Below are 16,064 nucleotides of genomic sequence, written 5' to 3'. Positions count from 1 at the left end.
GAACCCTTTGTATTTACTTTCATGGACTCTTCTCTTTACTGTTGACTTAGAGACAGATACACCTACTTCACTGAGAGTGTTCTGGACTTCAGTTGAAGTTGTGAACGGGTTCTTCTTCACCAAAGAAAGTATGCGGCGATCATCCACCACTGTTGTCATCTGTGGACGCCCAGGCCTTTTTGAGTTCCCAAGCTCACCAGTCAATTCCTTTTTTCTCAGAATGTACCCGACTGTTGATTTTGCTACTCCAAGCATGTCTGCTATCTCTCTGATGGATTTTTTCTTTTTTTTCAGCCTCAGGATGTTCTGCTTCACCTTAATTGAGAGTTCCTTAGACCGCATGTTGTCTGGTCACAGCAACAGCTTCCAAATGCAAAACCACACACCTGTAATCAACCCCAGACCTTTTAACTACTTCATTGATTACAGGTTAACGAGGGAGACGCCTTCAGAGTTAATTGCAGCCCTTAGAGTCCCTTGTCCAATTACTTTTGGTCCCTTGAAAAAGAGGAGGCTATGCATTACAGAGCTATGATTCCTAAACCCTTTCTCCGATTTGGATGTGAAAACTCTCATCTTGCAGCTGGGAGTGTGCACTCTCAGCCCATATTATATATATAATTGTATTTCTGAACATGTTTTTGTAAACAGCTAAAATAACAAAACTTGTGTCACTGTCCAAATATTTCTGGACCTAACTGTAATTGCCATAAGTAATAGTTACAATGGGAAATACAATTATACAGTATAGACCCCTACAGCGATAAATAACAGAATGTAGCAGCAGAAAACACATATATACATACAATATGTCTCACAAGGGAGATGATAATGGCCTCAAATAACCACCATATAATAATGAAACATCACAATAGTTCTGAAATCACCCATCAATCATAAATCACCCAGAATTGGGGAACCCAATCAGTGTACTACAAAGTAGTATGAAGAACCTATAGTGTGGTGTGGTAGAGAGGCCAAAGTCAGCGCAGGGTCAGGAAATACTATACCCAAGGTGAGAACTCCCAGATTAGGGCATGCAGAGATTGCTGCTACCCTTAACAAGGGCATAAGGCTGTGAGGAGGTCAGTGACAGGCTGGGGATGGAGGCTAGGTGACCCAACGCATATCGCCACGCTCACCCCTGATAAAGCCACCTGAGCGTGGCGATATGCGTTGGGTCACCTAGCCTCCATCCCCAGCCTGTCACTAACCTCCTAACCACATAGTGAGCATGGTAGATTTAAAAAAAACAAAAAAAAAACCCATTGTGGAATTGCACGTTTTTTGCAATGGCACTGCACAATTCAGTACAATATGTGGCAGAATGAATGGTGAATTCAGTACAATATGTGGCAGAATGAATGGTGTCCTTCAAAAAACAGTATGCTTAAAACAGCCCCACACCATGGTGTTCCCACCTCCAAACTTGGTATGGTGCATTTTGGCCTCCAAGCATGCTGTGTATTATGTCATTCAAAGTTCAATTTTGGTGCCATCTGACCAGACTAAATTATCCCAGTACTTCACAGGCTCCTCTAAAGGGGGCTTTACACGCTACAATATCGTTAATGTTATATCGTCAGGGTCACATCGTTAGTGACGCACATCCGGCGTCATTAACGCTATTGCAGCGTGTAACACTTACCAGCGACCTTAAACGTCCTCCAAAGTGGTGAAAATCGTTCACCATGGAGAGGTCGTCCTAAAACCAAAAATTGTTAATGGTTGTTTATAGATGTTCCTTGTTCCTGTGGCAGCACACATCGCCGTGTGTGACAACGCAGGAGCGAGGAACCTCACCTTACCTGCGTCCCACCCGCAATGAGGAAGGAAGTTAGGATCGCTGCTGCAGCGATCACACGATATCGAATGCACGATGGGGGCGGGTGCTTTTGCGTACGATATCGCTAGGAATTGCTAGAAATATCGTAGCATGTAAAGCCCACTTAAATGTTGTTGAGCAAACTGTAAACACTCTTGACCATGCTTTTTGTTCAGCAATGGACTCGAATGGTGAACATATATACTGGCTATGGAGGTTGAGTGCAGACAATCTTATTGTTTTCTTTGAATCAAGTGTACCTGCTGATTTGAGGTCTTTCAGTAGCTCTCCACAGATGGTTCTTGGCTCTTGGACAACTCTTCTGATAATTCTTTTCACTCCTTTGTCTAAAATCTTGCGCGAAGAACTTGATTGTGGCTGGTTTATGATGAAATGATGTTCTTTCCACTTACGCATTATGGCCCCAACAGTGCTCACTGGAATTTTCAGTGTTTAGAAATTCTTCTGTAACCAATTCCATTAGTATGTTTTACAACAATAAGATTGCAAAGGTCTTGACACAGCTTATTTACCCATTATGAGAAGTTTCTTGTGTGGCACCTTGTTAATAACAAATCTTTTCATAGGCTATCAGTTGAACCGGCTGACATTATTATTCAGTAAGTGGCAGGATAGCTATTTAATTACTGACAGATTTCAGCTGGTGCCATGACTTTCCATGGTTTATTACACCTCTGTTTCTTCATGTGTTCCATACTTTTTCTGTGTCTTTTCTCATTATTACACATAACTGAATTTACAGACATCTGTGGTTTGATTTCTTTACCTGTGTGAATTGGATGGGTTGTTACTGACATCTCGTGAGAAGTTCATGTCAGTAGCACCTTTTGAAATATATTTACTTATAAAATGGTGACGTCTTCAATACTTATTTCACCCATTGTGTGGCAGCTTTACTTGCCTCATGACATTTTTTTGTTGCTTCTTCATTTTTCTATTACTTATAACACTAAACACATTACACAAAGTGAATCCATCTGGTGAGGTGGATATTTTAAGGGTTTGGTCTAGAAGAGCAGATGGAATTCAACATGGAATGATAATATTAATGCAAAAAGGAGAACTGAGGCTGTAGAGGCTGAATGGAAGCTCAAGTTATGGAGACTGCAGTAGATCACTGGAAAACCGGAGACTCCGAAAAATAATAAACTTGCAGGTCTGGAAATGACTGGAGTTATGGTATACAGTACGGTATAGCTGTGCATGTAGCAGAACCCAGCGGTGTCTTGGACTAGTGATGATGACACAAAATCCAGCAGGACAGCAGAGCTGAGAATGTTATGAGACCAACATGGTGATGCAGCAGAGTTCAGGAGTAAGGCTAAGTTCACATTTCTGTTGTTTTGCATCAGTCACAATCCGTTGCCTTGAGGAATTACGGTGAGTGACGGATAGCGACTGATGATGCTGTGTTGCATCCACCGCGTCGCGGTCAGTCGTTTTTTAACTGACCGCCGGGCGGGAGCAACGCAACCTGTAATATTTTTTGAGCAGCGCGATCCGTAGGATTTTGCTGCGCATGCGCTCTCTGGCTCACTGTACCCGTAACCAGGGTACACATCGGGTAACCAGGATACACATCGGGTAACCAAGCAATGCGTTTTGGTTAGTTACCCGATATTTACACTGGTTACGGGTGCAGGGAGCCAGCGCTGCTGGTAACCAAGATAAATATCGGGTAACCAAGCAAAAAGTGCTTTGCTTATACCCGATATTTACCCTGGCTGTGCAGGAAGCCCGACACTTCCCCGCTCGGCTCCGCCCCCTCCTGCACTTAGCATGTACACACACAAACACTCACACTCTCACACACACACACACACACACTCACCTGTCCGCTCCTGCACTCAGCATGTACACACACACACACTCACACTCTCTCACACACACACACACACACACTCACCTGTCCCCAGCCCTGCAGTCCCCGCGGCACTGACGTCCTCAGTGCCACGGCCCCGCTCGGCTCCACCGACCCCGAACTCTGCCCCCTCACGCTCCGCCCCCCGCACTCAACAGAGTCCAACAAAGAATTCTGTTCTTTGTCATCCATTGTACAGCGCATCAGTCACATGCGTCAAGCGACGCATGTGACTGATGCAAAATAATGGAAATGTGAACTTAGCCTAAGGCAGGAAGAGCTGAATGTATAGGACAGCATGGTAGTTCAGTGGTTAGCACTGCAGCCTTGCAGCGCTGGGGTCCTGGGTTCGAATCCCACCAAGGACACCATCTGCAAGGAGTTTGCATGTTCTCCCCGTGTTTGCATGGGTTTCCTCCCACACTCCAAAGACATACTGATAGGGAATTTAGATTGTGAGCCCCAATGGGGACAGTGTTCCTGATGTACGGTATGTAAAGTGCTGCGGAATATGTTAGCGCTCTATAAAAATAAAGATTTATTTTAATGTATCAGGATGCACAGTTGTGGTATTGTAACAAAGCTCAGTACTGTAGTATAGTTGGCTTTGTCATGTGGTACACTTGTGGCATTGTAGTTCAGGAATTTTAGCCTGGCTGGTTTTGTCAGGAGTCACCTCAGTAGCAGAGAGGAGCGATTTAGCAGAGCCCACTATTTGTAGCAAAGCTGGATATGTCAGGAGGCAAACTTGAAAGGAAAAGCAGAGCCCAGTGATGTGGTAGTGGCATATACACGAAACTACCTGAATACTCAGGTGATGTAGCAATGCCTGAGCTAGGCTTTAAAGGTATTGCATGTGAAATCAGAGATGCTTTTTGAGTTGCCGATACACTTAAAAGCTTTAGGAGCTGGTTGCATGAGGAAGTGAAACACGGCGCTGGAGACGAGTAATGCCTAGTTTGAGATTTTCTAGAATTTTCCTATTTTGCTTGGGAACAACTAGGTCTTTGAATCCTGGTTTCCTCCATCCATACACACAGTGATGCACAGCTCTTCTATGTGGTTGTAATCTAAGTGCATGTGGGAAGCAGTACCCTCGGGCTTTTTCTGTGACTTGTGGCAGCACATTTCTGAGTTCACATTTCCTTCTTAAGCCTAGGTCACACGTAGCGATGCAGCAGCGATCACGACGACGATCTGACCTTATCAGGATCGCTGCTTCGTCGTTACATGGTCGCTGGTGAGCTTTCAAACAGGCAGATATCACCAGCGACCAGTGACCATCCCCCAGCCAGCAGCGACACGTGGAAGTGATGCTGCGCTTGGTAACTAAGGTAAATATCGGGTAACCAAGCAAAGTGCTTCACTTGGTTACCCGATATTTACCTTGGTTACCAGTGCACACCATTTAACGCTGGCTCCCTGCACTCGTAGCTAGAGTACACATCGGGTTAATAAGCAAACCGCTTTGCTTATAGTTACCCGATGTGTACCTTGGCTACGTGTGCAGGGAGCAGGGAGCCGGCTTCAAGAAGCTGCGGACACTGGTAACGAAGGTAAATATCGGGTAACCAAGCCTTTGCTTGGTTACCCGATATTTACCTTGGTTATCAGCGTCCGCAGAAGCCGGCTCCCTGCTGCCTGCACATTTAGTTGTTGCTCTATCGCTGTCACACACAGTGATGTGTGCTTCACAGCGGGAGAGCAACAACTAAAAAATGGTCCAGGACATTCAGCAACAACCAGCGACCTCACAGCAGGGGCCAGGTTGTTGCTGGATGTCACACACAACGACATCGCTAGCAAGGTCGCTGCTTCGTCACAGAAAATGGTGACTTAGCAGCGACGTCGTCGTCACTGTGGTTGTGTGTGACATGACCATAAAGGGATTTTCACCTCTTGGACAACAACTTCTCATTCCCAATGTTTGGCCAAATAAAATAAAAAGCTTATACTCCCCTCCCATGCTGGTGGCGTTCCAGTGCTGTTGGCACTCACTTTCCTGATGTCACTTGTGGTTGTGACTTCACGCGAGCCCAATCACTGCCGGGTTCTCTCTCCCCACCTTAGGACAAATGATTAATTAATAGGAAGTGAGAACTCCGGCTGTTTAAATAGTGTAGTAGAATTTCCTTTTAAAGAAGTTTTCTGGTTTTGTAAAACCCTTGTCCCCTGGGTGCAGTTTCTTTAAAAACTGTGCATCCAATAACTGAGATCAGCAGCTTTGCCAAGTTGATGGCACAAACCACTGAGCTCACTGATTGTCTGCAGAGCTGTCAACATAACGACTGTGTTACGGACAAAAGCAAATATTTGAGTATTGGCGGAAACTCAAGATGTGTGGAGGGTGAGTAAAGCAAAGTTTGTTTGGGCATTTGCTGATATTCCATCTCCATAGAAACCAGCTGTATATTATGAAAGATAAAAGCTCACATTACAGGAGAGTGAAAGCTAATAGAAAAAGCAAGTCATTTGTAAACTTTCTTATTTTCATTCTATCTAGCTAAGTGAAATAATTTAATAACTTATTCATGCCTCTAATGTCTCACTGCTGATTTATTTTTGTTAGGTGCCAATCCTTTGATAATTGCCACATAAAACTTCACAGTGCAGAAAAAATAGACATGGCACTTCCTTATTCCTAATCATAAAATCACTCCTCTACTTCTTCAGATTTTATTGAAAGACATTTCTATTCTTAGTAACGGACATGATTGCAACGAATACAGTGGTTTTTTTCATAGTTATCAGGGGAATGTCGGGTAAAAACATTTAAAAGCATGGAACACGCTTTACATGCGGAAATGCCACTAATTAAAGCACCACTCCAGCTTTTTTTGTTACCCCCTGCCCCTAGTCTTATACTCACCCTCCGGCATTTTCATCTGTTATTGCCTCTGATCTCTTTGGTCTCAGGCAGTTTGTTACCTGCCTGCTGCTCAAGTGTTTCATGGAGTGCGTCGGAGGCCAAAACTCAATGAAAGTCTATGAGAGCCTCGTTCTGGCTATCATAGACTTGTTGTGAGAGCTTGTGACATAAATTCTGACTTGCGGTAAGTCAGAAGTTGCGGTCACAAGATGGTGTTGCGAGACCAGAGCGGCATCGGTAACAGATGAAGATGCTGCAGGCTGAGTATAAGTCTGGGGGAAGGGACTGTAGATTAAAAGCACCACTCTAGGAGTGAAGGAAAGAAAACACCAGAGTTGTGCTTTAACATGGAAGTACTTGGAAGCACAAGGAGTGCGAAACGGTCCGGCATTGTGCACCTCCCTCCCCCTCCCCCACCACTTGTACCCCCCTTTTCCTGCATGAAAATGTTTTATTAAATACCGCTACCTGGATGCCGATGAGTGCCGCCTGCTTCTGTCTCCCCCTGGATCTCATGCAAATATATTTTAGACAAAACATTTTTGTTACATATTTAAATGAGTGGACTTCGATTAACCTAGGCATGACCAAGAGCTTGGGGCCTCTTTGTATAGTAGTGGCTGTCAGCAGTGGCCATTCACTTCACACAGGATCTCACAGCAGAGGCGGCAGCTATACACAGAAGAGGCATTGACATTGTGTGCATTCTCATCCATCCCTGTTACCTTTGGCTGCCACTGCTGTAAACAGGAGAGGGGGATGATAACTTTTTCCTTGCGCACACTGACACTACTTATGCAGGCGTTTGGCCACTCCAGTATCAGTACACGCAAGACTAGGAAGTTAAAGTTGGCAGCGCTCCAAATTGTGTGCTACCCATCACCATGAGGAGAGGGGCTGAGTATCGGGGTGGAAAGGTGCACCGATCCCTTGGCCATGACAAAGGTGCGCCTAAGGGCCCTCATTTTCATATGTATTAAAACTGTGTGCTAAAAACTACAGTATATGTCTGATTTTTATTGGCGCTAAGTGCTCTCTATCAAGCACTAAATAGTTCAGTTTTGGGGGAGACAGACCTCTGATTGGGTATTCTACTCAATTTTAAAACTTAAAATTCAAAATTACCTGTATACACCTCAACAACTATATTATTACCGCCAATGTTAGAAGTTCTGACATCCTTATTTTAATGGTTCAGGTTGTGCCACCTATGTGTCCAGTTTGGTACAATTCTCGATGAATGTAATATATTGCATTCTGACTATTGCAATGTAAGAAATCATGCACAGGGAATCTGTTAGCCTGCGGCCGCATGATTTCTGTGCATTTCACTACATATTTATATACATTATATTTGCGGCACCCACATACTGTATATATAAGAAACCTTTTTTTGTGAAAACCATAGTTTTTCTCTTTTTTTATTCTCCATATAAACTAGGTGATATTAAATTCCCCCCATATATAAATCTGCACCTTTTATGAAAAATATTTCCTAAAACAGAGGACTTGTAGATACAGTAATGTAAGATTTTACTAGTTATTTTCATCATACCATGTTTAATGTGTGAAATATATTGAAGAATGGTATACATTTTACACAGACTAATACCCATTTAGGTTGGATTTTACAGTCCCATACAAGTTAAGAACTCAATGTGTAAAGGATTTTTTTTTAATAGGTTGAAACCAAATCAATAATAATTAATTGATCTTGATTTAATGGCCTTGTCCAGTACTTTTCTATTGGTGGCCTATCCTTAGGATAGCTTATATGTATCAGCTCTGTGGGAGTGCGACACCCAGCACCCCCCGCAGATCAGCTCTTCTGAATGCCGGATGTGATCAGTTAGGCTGCTTTCACACATCCGGTTTTTGCAGTGCGGCTCAATGAAACGGATGCGGCAAAAAAAACGGATCCGTTGCATAAGTTTTTCCACGCGGCCCGTCCGTTTGATGGATGCGGCTTGATACTGAGCATACGCAGTGCAAAAAAACGCATCCGGTGTCCGGGCCAGGCAACGTTCCATCCGGCCGCCGCATGGGCTAAATATGCCGCATCTGGCAAAAAACGGACGCAAGGCCATGCGGCACAATATGGCGCTAATTCAAGTCTATGCGGAAAAAATGCATCCGGCGGCAAAAAAAAGTTTGCGGTTTTTCTGCAAAGCGCGGTATTGTGCCGCTCAGCAAAAAACTGATGTGTGAAAGCATCCTTAGGCCTCCGACACACTCGCGTGAAAATCACGCACATGCCGCGAGACACGTATTTTCCCTGCGTGTTGCATGTAGGTAAGTACGTGTCTAACATACAGAGAACAGGTAATTTACATACTCACATGGTCCATTCTGCTGTCAGTGGTGCTGATCTTTGGTCTCCAGCGCTGCCGCCTGCAGTGAAGTGAATATTAAATGAGAATAATGAGCGGCGGTCAGCAGAAAGTGACAGCAGCGGCAGAGACAGGAGGGCAGGAGAAAGTGAGTTAAGCTTTTTTTTTTCTCTGACACGTGTGTTTTCTTCGGCGCGTGTCACACGGGACCAGAAGATTCACACTACATCCGTGTGGTATGGGTGCGGGCTGTGTGACACCCGTGATGCTGGAGAAAAACCGACATGTCAGCGTGTAGAAAAACGCACACATGTACAAACGGACACACGTTCCGTGTGGTTTTACGTGTGTGTGCCTGCTACAATAGGGTAGCATTGCTGTACGTGTCTCCGTGTCGCCGGTACATGTAAAAAATGGCAAACACGTACCGGAGGCACGGATGTGTGACGGAGGCCTTATAGAGTGTTACAGCACAGCTCTATCAGCTGTATAGTGGCTGCAATAGGTACTGCAGATCCAGCCCTTTTCATTAATGCAGGGATGATTGTGCAGAACCTAGCTGCAGCCACTGTGCAGTTGATGAAGCAGTGCTCTGCATCTCAGCAAATGATCACATCCAGCTAGCATCAGGAATAGCTGACAGGGGTACTGAGTATTGCACCCCCACGGATCTGATATTGAGGGCTTATCCCATGGATAAACAAATCATTTCAAAGTACTGGACAAGGCCTTTAAACAATAAATCAGCTTAAATTGATTTTGCTACAATTTAATAAACAAAAAAATTACAGATTAAAAAAATAATGGTGCTGCTTTTTCTCCAGAAATGACTTTTGTCCATATGATGTGCATTGGATTACAGTTCATCCCAAATCATTTGAGTCGTTTTAGGCCTTATTTCTCATTGGTTGTTGTGTAATGACATATTACTACAAAAACATTTGTACATGTAGATCATGGTGTACAAAATCCTACTCTGTTTGATTTAAAGGGAATCTGTCAGCAGGTTTTTGCTAGGCAAGCTAAGGACAGTATGCTGTAAGGGTTAAGAAGCAAAAAGCAGTTATGCCTCTTATCTCTGTGTGTGCTATTGTTTACTTAAACTAATAGCTTTATTACCCTGTGATTAACATTGCTATGTCTAGCTGGCGGACTACCCTGTGGTAGTCTAATATGTCCCCTGCTGTGATTGACACCTCACAGTCAATGCACAATCTCTATAGAGAGCCTGGTGTGGGTGGGGAAGCTCTCTAGGCGCAGCTACATGCTTAAAACTTAATTCTTTGATTATGTCAGAATGGCTGCACCCAGTAATCTAAGTGATACATTCTTGGATTCAGCATCTCCTTGACTACATCATACTGGTCTCAGATAAGGTAGCAAAAATCTGCTGACAGATTCCCTTTAATGGGCAGAGAATTTGTATTTTGCAATGTAAGTGCTAACTATTCTTTATGTTTCAGTGGCAGCGCATTACAGTGACATTGGTGGAAAAAGTGCAAATGATCGCAGTCATTCTTGGATCACTATTCCTGGTATCCAGTGTCACGTGGCTTCTGTGGTCAGCTTTTAGCCCTTATGCTGTATGGCAAAGAAGAGACATCCTTTTTCAGATATGCTATGGCATGTATGGTTTTATGGACCTAGTATGTATAGGTAAGTTCCTAGTTTATTACCAGCTACCAGTTTTCTAGATATGGACCTAGAAGTCTGACAACACGTGGGTCCAGATTGGAGCTGCAGACGGACGGAAACTTTTATGAGGACTTTGTAAAGTTGCTACTTTTCATTTCTTGAATCTTTAAAAAATAGATTGGTGTCCATAAATATGACAGTATCATTATTTTAGGTATTGGACATTAATACTGTTTATTATTGATATATTGTGACAGTAAGCACAATCTTACATTTCAGCGTGCCAATAAAATTCTATGAAAAAGTCTTCTAAATAGGATTGAATGCTTGATTTGAGCATAATTATGGCTTATGAAGTATATAATATTCAGAGCCGCTGATACAACCAGCGGAGATCTGTGCCAGGAACGTCACTGTAGGTGCATACAATTAATTAGAACAGGGACCGGAAAGACGATGTGTGACATTTATTGACATTTCCAGGCAGTGAATACATCATTAAACGATTATTGTTAGTAATTACAAGGCTAGCTGACCAGAAGCATCATGAGAAGGGCATGGATTACTGCAGGCCATTTACGTATTGTTTGTCATTTAGTACAGCAAGTTAATACAAAGCTGTGGATACAGGGAGTAATGAGGAAATGCTGACATATTCCTTGGAATTAGCTCTGGTTTGATGGCTATGTTCTCTTCTTGCTAAATATATTTTTTACTTAAAATTATACTTGAAATAAGTATATTTGTGTAGGTAATTTAGATATTATCATGCCAAAAATTGCATGTAAACATACAGGGCCCACTTCATCTAGCGTTTATGCCATTATTGCGGTGTAAAAAGCTTTGAAAAGTCGTCTCACTTTAGCGCAACTTGAGGCTGCGCTAAAATTACATGACTTTTGGAGTTCTCAAATCATTTCTGTCCAGCTCCAAAATATTGGGCAGAGCTGGGGCAGGAGGGTGTGTGGCAACGGCCGCTCATCAAATTCATGACGAGCGGTGGTGTTCACTACCCCACAAATCTTACTCCAGCAGGGACCGGAGTAGAATCTGTGGCAATGTCCATACAGCGGTGTACACCACTTATCTGGCACTCCTGATTCATGAAGAGGTGTATGTCTCTTCATCAATCAGGAGTATCGACTCCAGCCCATCTCCTCATCAAGACTAGTGTGAAGAACTCTGGTCTTGTTGTATCAGGCCCACAGTCTTTAAAAAACGGTCATGTACCTGTCACCTCATCACATTTAGTGGTGCTGTACAAGGATAGTCTCTATTCACATTAGTCCCTGTCCCAAAAGGCGCTCACATTGTCCTTTTCTTAGACTTTTACATTTGTATTGTGTTTTTCTCACAATGGACTCTAAGGGGTACTTTGCACACAGAGATAAATCTGCGGCAGATCTGTGGTTGCAGTGAAATTGTGGACAATCAGTGCCAGGTTTCTGGCTGTGTACAAATGGAACAATATGTCCATGATTTCACTGCAACCACAGATCTGCCAAAGATTTATCTCTGTGTGCAAAGTAGCCCTAAGCGCATAATGGACCATTGTCATCTGTTGTCTATTTTTAAAGCACTGCGCATGTTCAGGTGTTTAGTGACTCCTCTAGTAAAAATGAATCTTTGACAAATGGATGAAGACCAGAAAATAAATTGTGCATCCATGTTTTGCTTCTTTTGTGATGGATTCATGGATTAATGGATTATTGTAATAGACAAGGGCACAGATCCTTACCCCTTTGAGGCAAACTTCCTTGCACATTACCTTATCAGTATGTTTTCGGAGGAAACTGAAATAACCGGAGAAAAGCCACACAAGGATATGGAGAATATATAAACTCTCCATGCTGATGTCGCCCCAGGGATGGATCCAAACTCTCATCCCCAGTGATGCCAAATAACTGTTAACCACTGATCTAACATGCTGTCTCTTGGGACATGATACAGCAACATTTCTGATTAATGACTAGGGATGATCGAATACCTCAAATATTCGGCTTCGCAAATATTCAACGAATAGGTCGCCGCTATACGAATATGCGATGCGCAATGTAAGTCTATGGGAAGCCCGAATACTTCCGAATAGTTGTTATTCGGGTTTCCCATAGATTTACATTGCGCATTGAATATTCGCGAATAGTCGAATAGCGGTAACCTATTCGGCAAATATTCGCGAAGCCGAATATTTGAGGTATTCAATCATCCCTATTAATGACCAATTTATTGCAAGGAAAGTAGCAAGAGGAACAAATATTTAGGCTATGTGCGCACTTACCGGATTTTGCCGCGGATTTTTTGCGGTTTTGCTGCATGTTTCGCTGCAGAAAATGTTCATAACATCTCTGCAGTGAATCACCAGCAAAACCTATGGGAAAAAAAATCCTATGCGCACTAGGCGGATTTTGACAGCTGCATGTTTTGCTGCGGGATTCCCGCAGCAAAAACAATTGCATGTCAATTCTTTTCCGCACATCGCTGCTGGATTTCACTTCATTGACTCCAATGTAATCGTGAAATCCCGCAGGGAATAACGCAGGCAGCAAATTCTGTGCGGTTCACTGCGTTTTGCTGCGTTATTCCCTGAGGTATTTCGCGGTTTACCTCCGGTAATGTACATCGCTTGCTTGCGGTTTTGCAGGGAAGTGATGTCATTACAGGAAGAGGAAGCCGTGCAGAGAGTAAACAAACACACAGATCACAGACACAGACACATCACAGACACAGAACACATAGACACAGACACATAGAACACACATAGAAAGCAAACGGAAATATAGAAAACAAAACACGTGGGCTCCGCTGCATATTCACCGTCCAGCCGAGGTAAGCACACAGCGGCGGCCCGGTATTCTCAGGCTGGGGAGGGCGAGGGGCAGGGTTAATGTCCCCCGCCTCACTCCCCCTCCCGCAGCCGAGAATATTAGCCGCAGATGCCCCGGCACTGTCGCATGCATTATGCTGCAGTACCGGCGTGTCCCCGGCTCTTCCTGCCGCCGTGTAGCAGTGGCAGGCAAGGTAATACAAGGGGTTAATGGTGGTGGATCACCGCCATTAACTCCAGGCTTGATCATGGCAGCGTCTATGTGACAGCTGACATGATCAACCCGTAAGTAAAGTGAATAAAACACACAGAAAAATCCTTTATTTTAAATAAAACACAAACAAGCCTCGTTCACCCTTTTATTAACCCCTACTGAAACAAAGCTCCGGCGTAATCCACAGCTCCGACGTCCTGTGAGGCTTGCATCCAGCCGCGACTGACACACAGCGCTGAATGAATGCAGCCTCGCAGCAGACAGCAGAGGTAATTACCGGTCATTTCCCACGGCCGGTAATGTGAACTCACTGCCGACCGTGGGAAATGCAGCGATCTTTCCTCTATCTATCCCTCTATCTATCTATCTATCCCTCTATCTATTCTTCTGTCTCTTTATCTATCTATCTACTATCTAAGAAGGAAATGATTTTTTTTTTTTCTTTTTTTTCAATGTGCTTTATTGCATTGAATGCAATAAGCACATGTACCAACCCGCACGCAGCAAAACTGCGGTAAAACCGCAGCAAACCGCGGCAAACCGCATGCGGTTTTCGGGTGCGGTTTGCCGCGGATTTTTACCGCGGGTGCGGTAATCTTTGAGAGCATGCGGAATTTTCTCAAGAAAATTCCATTTCCCAGTGCGCACATAGCACCATGTCTATGGGCCATGTGTGGTGCTGGAGGTGTCCAGCTGCTGGGACCACCACTGATCGTCAGGAGAGGGTGTTTTTTGACCCTTCTGTGAATGGAGCTGCGTATTGGTGGCAAGTGGTGATAATTTTTAATTAAGTTTATTCATATGCTTTTCCGAAATGTAGAGTATTCTGGTGAAATAAAATACCCTGGTGTCACTACCGCCTTACATGTAGTAAAAGTAGGGATCTGTGATATCAGCAAAATATAAACTCAATGGGGATCGATAGTAACTAATAGAAAGATCAATTAGGTGCAAGATGCTGGAGGCTGATCCACTTCTTGATACGCTATATTCTCCACCCGTCTGCAGCACCTGAACCGAGGGATTCCCTTCTATGAACTTACAAGCAGACACATTAATAAAAAATCAGATGATGCATAAGATCTACAAACTAGCAGTTTATTTTTATGTATGAATGATCCCAGCCCCTAACGTAGTGATCTGTGCATTGCTTATTGACTAGCTGCATTTTATGTTCTTTTTTATACGCCTTTGTATTGATTATTCTGCTCTACAGCCGCATTAATTGCTCATTCATTGAGTATGTAAATGTATCTTCAAGTTATTAATATGGAAATGTCGTGTGATTCTAGGTTTAATTGTCCACGAAGGAGCAGCTGTTTATAAGGTCTTCAGGAGATGGAGAGCTGTGAACTTGCACTGGGATGTATTAAACTATGACAAAATGACAGACATAGAAGAAAGCAGCCGTGCTGTGCCTTCAACCAGTAGGACATTGTGGCTACCACTAACTGCATTCCGACCCAGGACCTTGGTTCACCCGACACGTCTAAGCTCTCCCAGGCTGCAATGTGGATATGTATTTCTACATTTGTTCAACCGAATGAGAACGCCTCCTGAGGAGTCCATAGAGGACAGCACGTCTGGTGAGGTGGTAATGAGAGTGACCTCCGTATAAGAAGTCCGGACCACCGCAAACATTCCTTTAGCCGTGGACAGTGTTTTTTGAATGTTAGTGCAATGAACCCAAAGCACTTTTAAAGTATTTAAAAAAAAGAATATATATATTAAACTTTTTCTAACTTAAATTCTTTTTTATAGAAGCTGTTATATTAAAATACAGTTTTCAGAAACAACATGTTTTGGCAATTTTTGACTGTATGTTTTTATAAAACGTGATTGAAGTATGATTCATCAGTGATAGTATTTCTTTACCATTATTATTGCTACTTTCCTTTTGATATTATACAGGGATACTCCTGGGACCATGTACTAATGTCGCTCATAATCATTAAGTTGTGATTACCTTACGTAATGTATTCATGCAGAGATAAAGAGAGGAACAGCTGGAATGGATATTATAGTGTAATTACCTTATTATGAGCAAAATCTAACTAGTGGTAAGCTACACGCTAAACATGTTTAATATATTCAGCTATTAAGGACAGAAGCTGTCAAACCAAGCAGTTTTATGAGTAGGAATCTGATCAGAGGGGAAGCTGTGGATATACAATTTTGGGTCTTTATAAAGGCGTATGACACTGTCTCATCAGCAAAACGAGGTTTGGAAAGCAAAGTCTATTTGTCAGAAAACTGGCTCTAGAACCAGATCCAGAGAGTTATGATGAAGAACTACTACTCTTAACTGCCTCCAATAATGAGTGATGTACCCCAAGGTTCAGTGCTGGGTCCATTGTTATTGAACATCATTATTAATGATACAGAACATGGGATTAATAGTGTTGTTTCTATGTACTGTAGTGCAGTCTATGAAGGGTGTTCAGCTGATTTGAATGAACTGAATGTTTGGGCATCCACTTGGCAG

The 16,064-nt window shown here is 43.2% G+C and overlaps 1 protein-coding gene across 4 annotated transcripts in view; it reads left to right on the top strand.

Moving 5' to 3' along the window:
• Positions 1 to 15,368, top strand: part of MARCHF11 (membrane associated ring-CH-type finger 11) — a 90,326-nt gene extending 74,958 nt beyond the window's left edge. For all 4 annotated transcript variants that reach the window (XM_075316501.1, XM_075316502.1, XM_075316503.1 and 1 more), the window contains exons 4-5: positions 10,370 to 10,562; positions 14,872 to 15,368. In XM_075316501.1, coding sequence (XP_075172616.1) covers positions 10,370 to 10,562; positions 14,872 to 15,197 — 519 coding nt within the window. In that variant the 3' untranslated portion in view covers positions 15,198 to 15,368. The remainder of the gene's footprint in view (positions 1 to 10,369; positions 10,563 to 14,871) is intronic.
• Positions 15,369 to 16,064: the final 696 nt, after the last annotated feature.

The sequence above is a fragment of the Anomaloglossus baeobatrachus genome, chromosome 6 (genome assembly GCF_048569485.1).
Source record: "Anomaloglossus baeobatrachus isolate aAnoBae1 chromosome 6, aAnoBae1.hap1, whole genome shotgun sequence".
Lineage (NCBI taxonomy): Eukaryota > Metazoa > Chordata > Amphibia > Anura > Aromobatidae > Anomaloglossus > Anomaloglossus baeobatrachus.
Note: the sequence above shows the minus strand (reverse complement) of the source record. Positions and strands in the feature narration are given on the sequence as shown.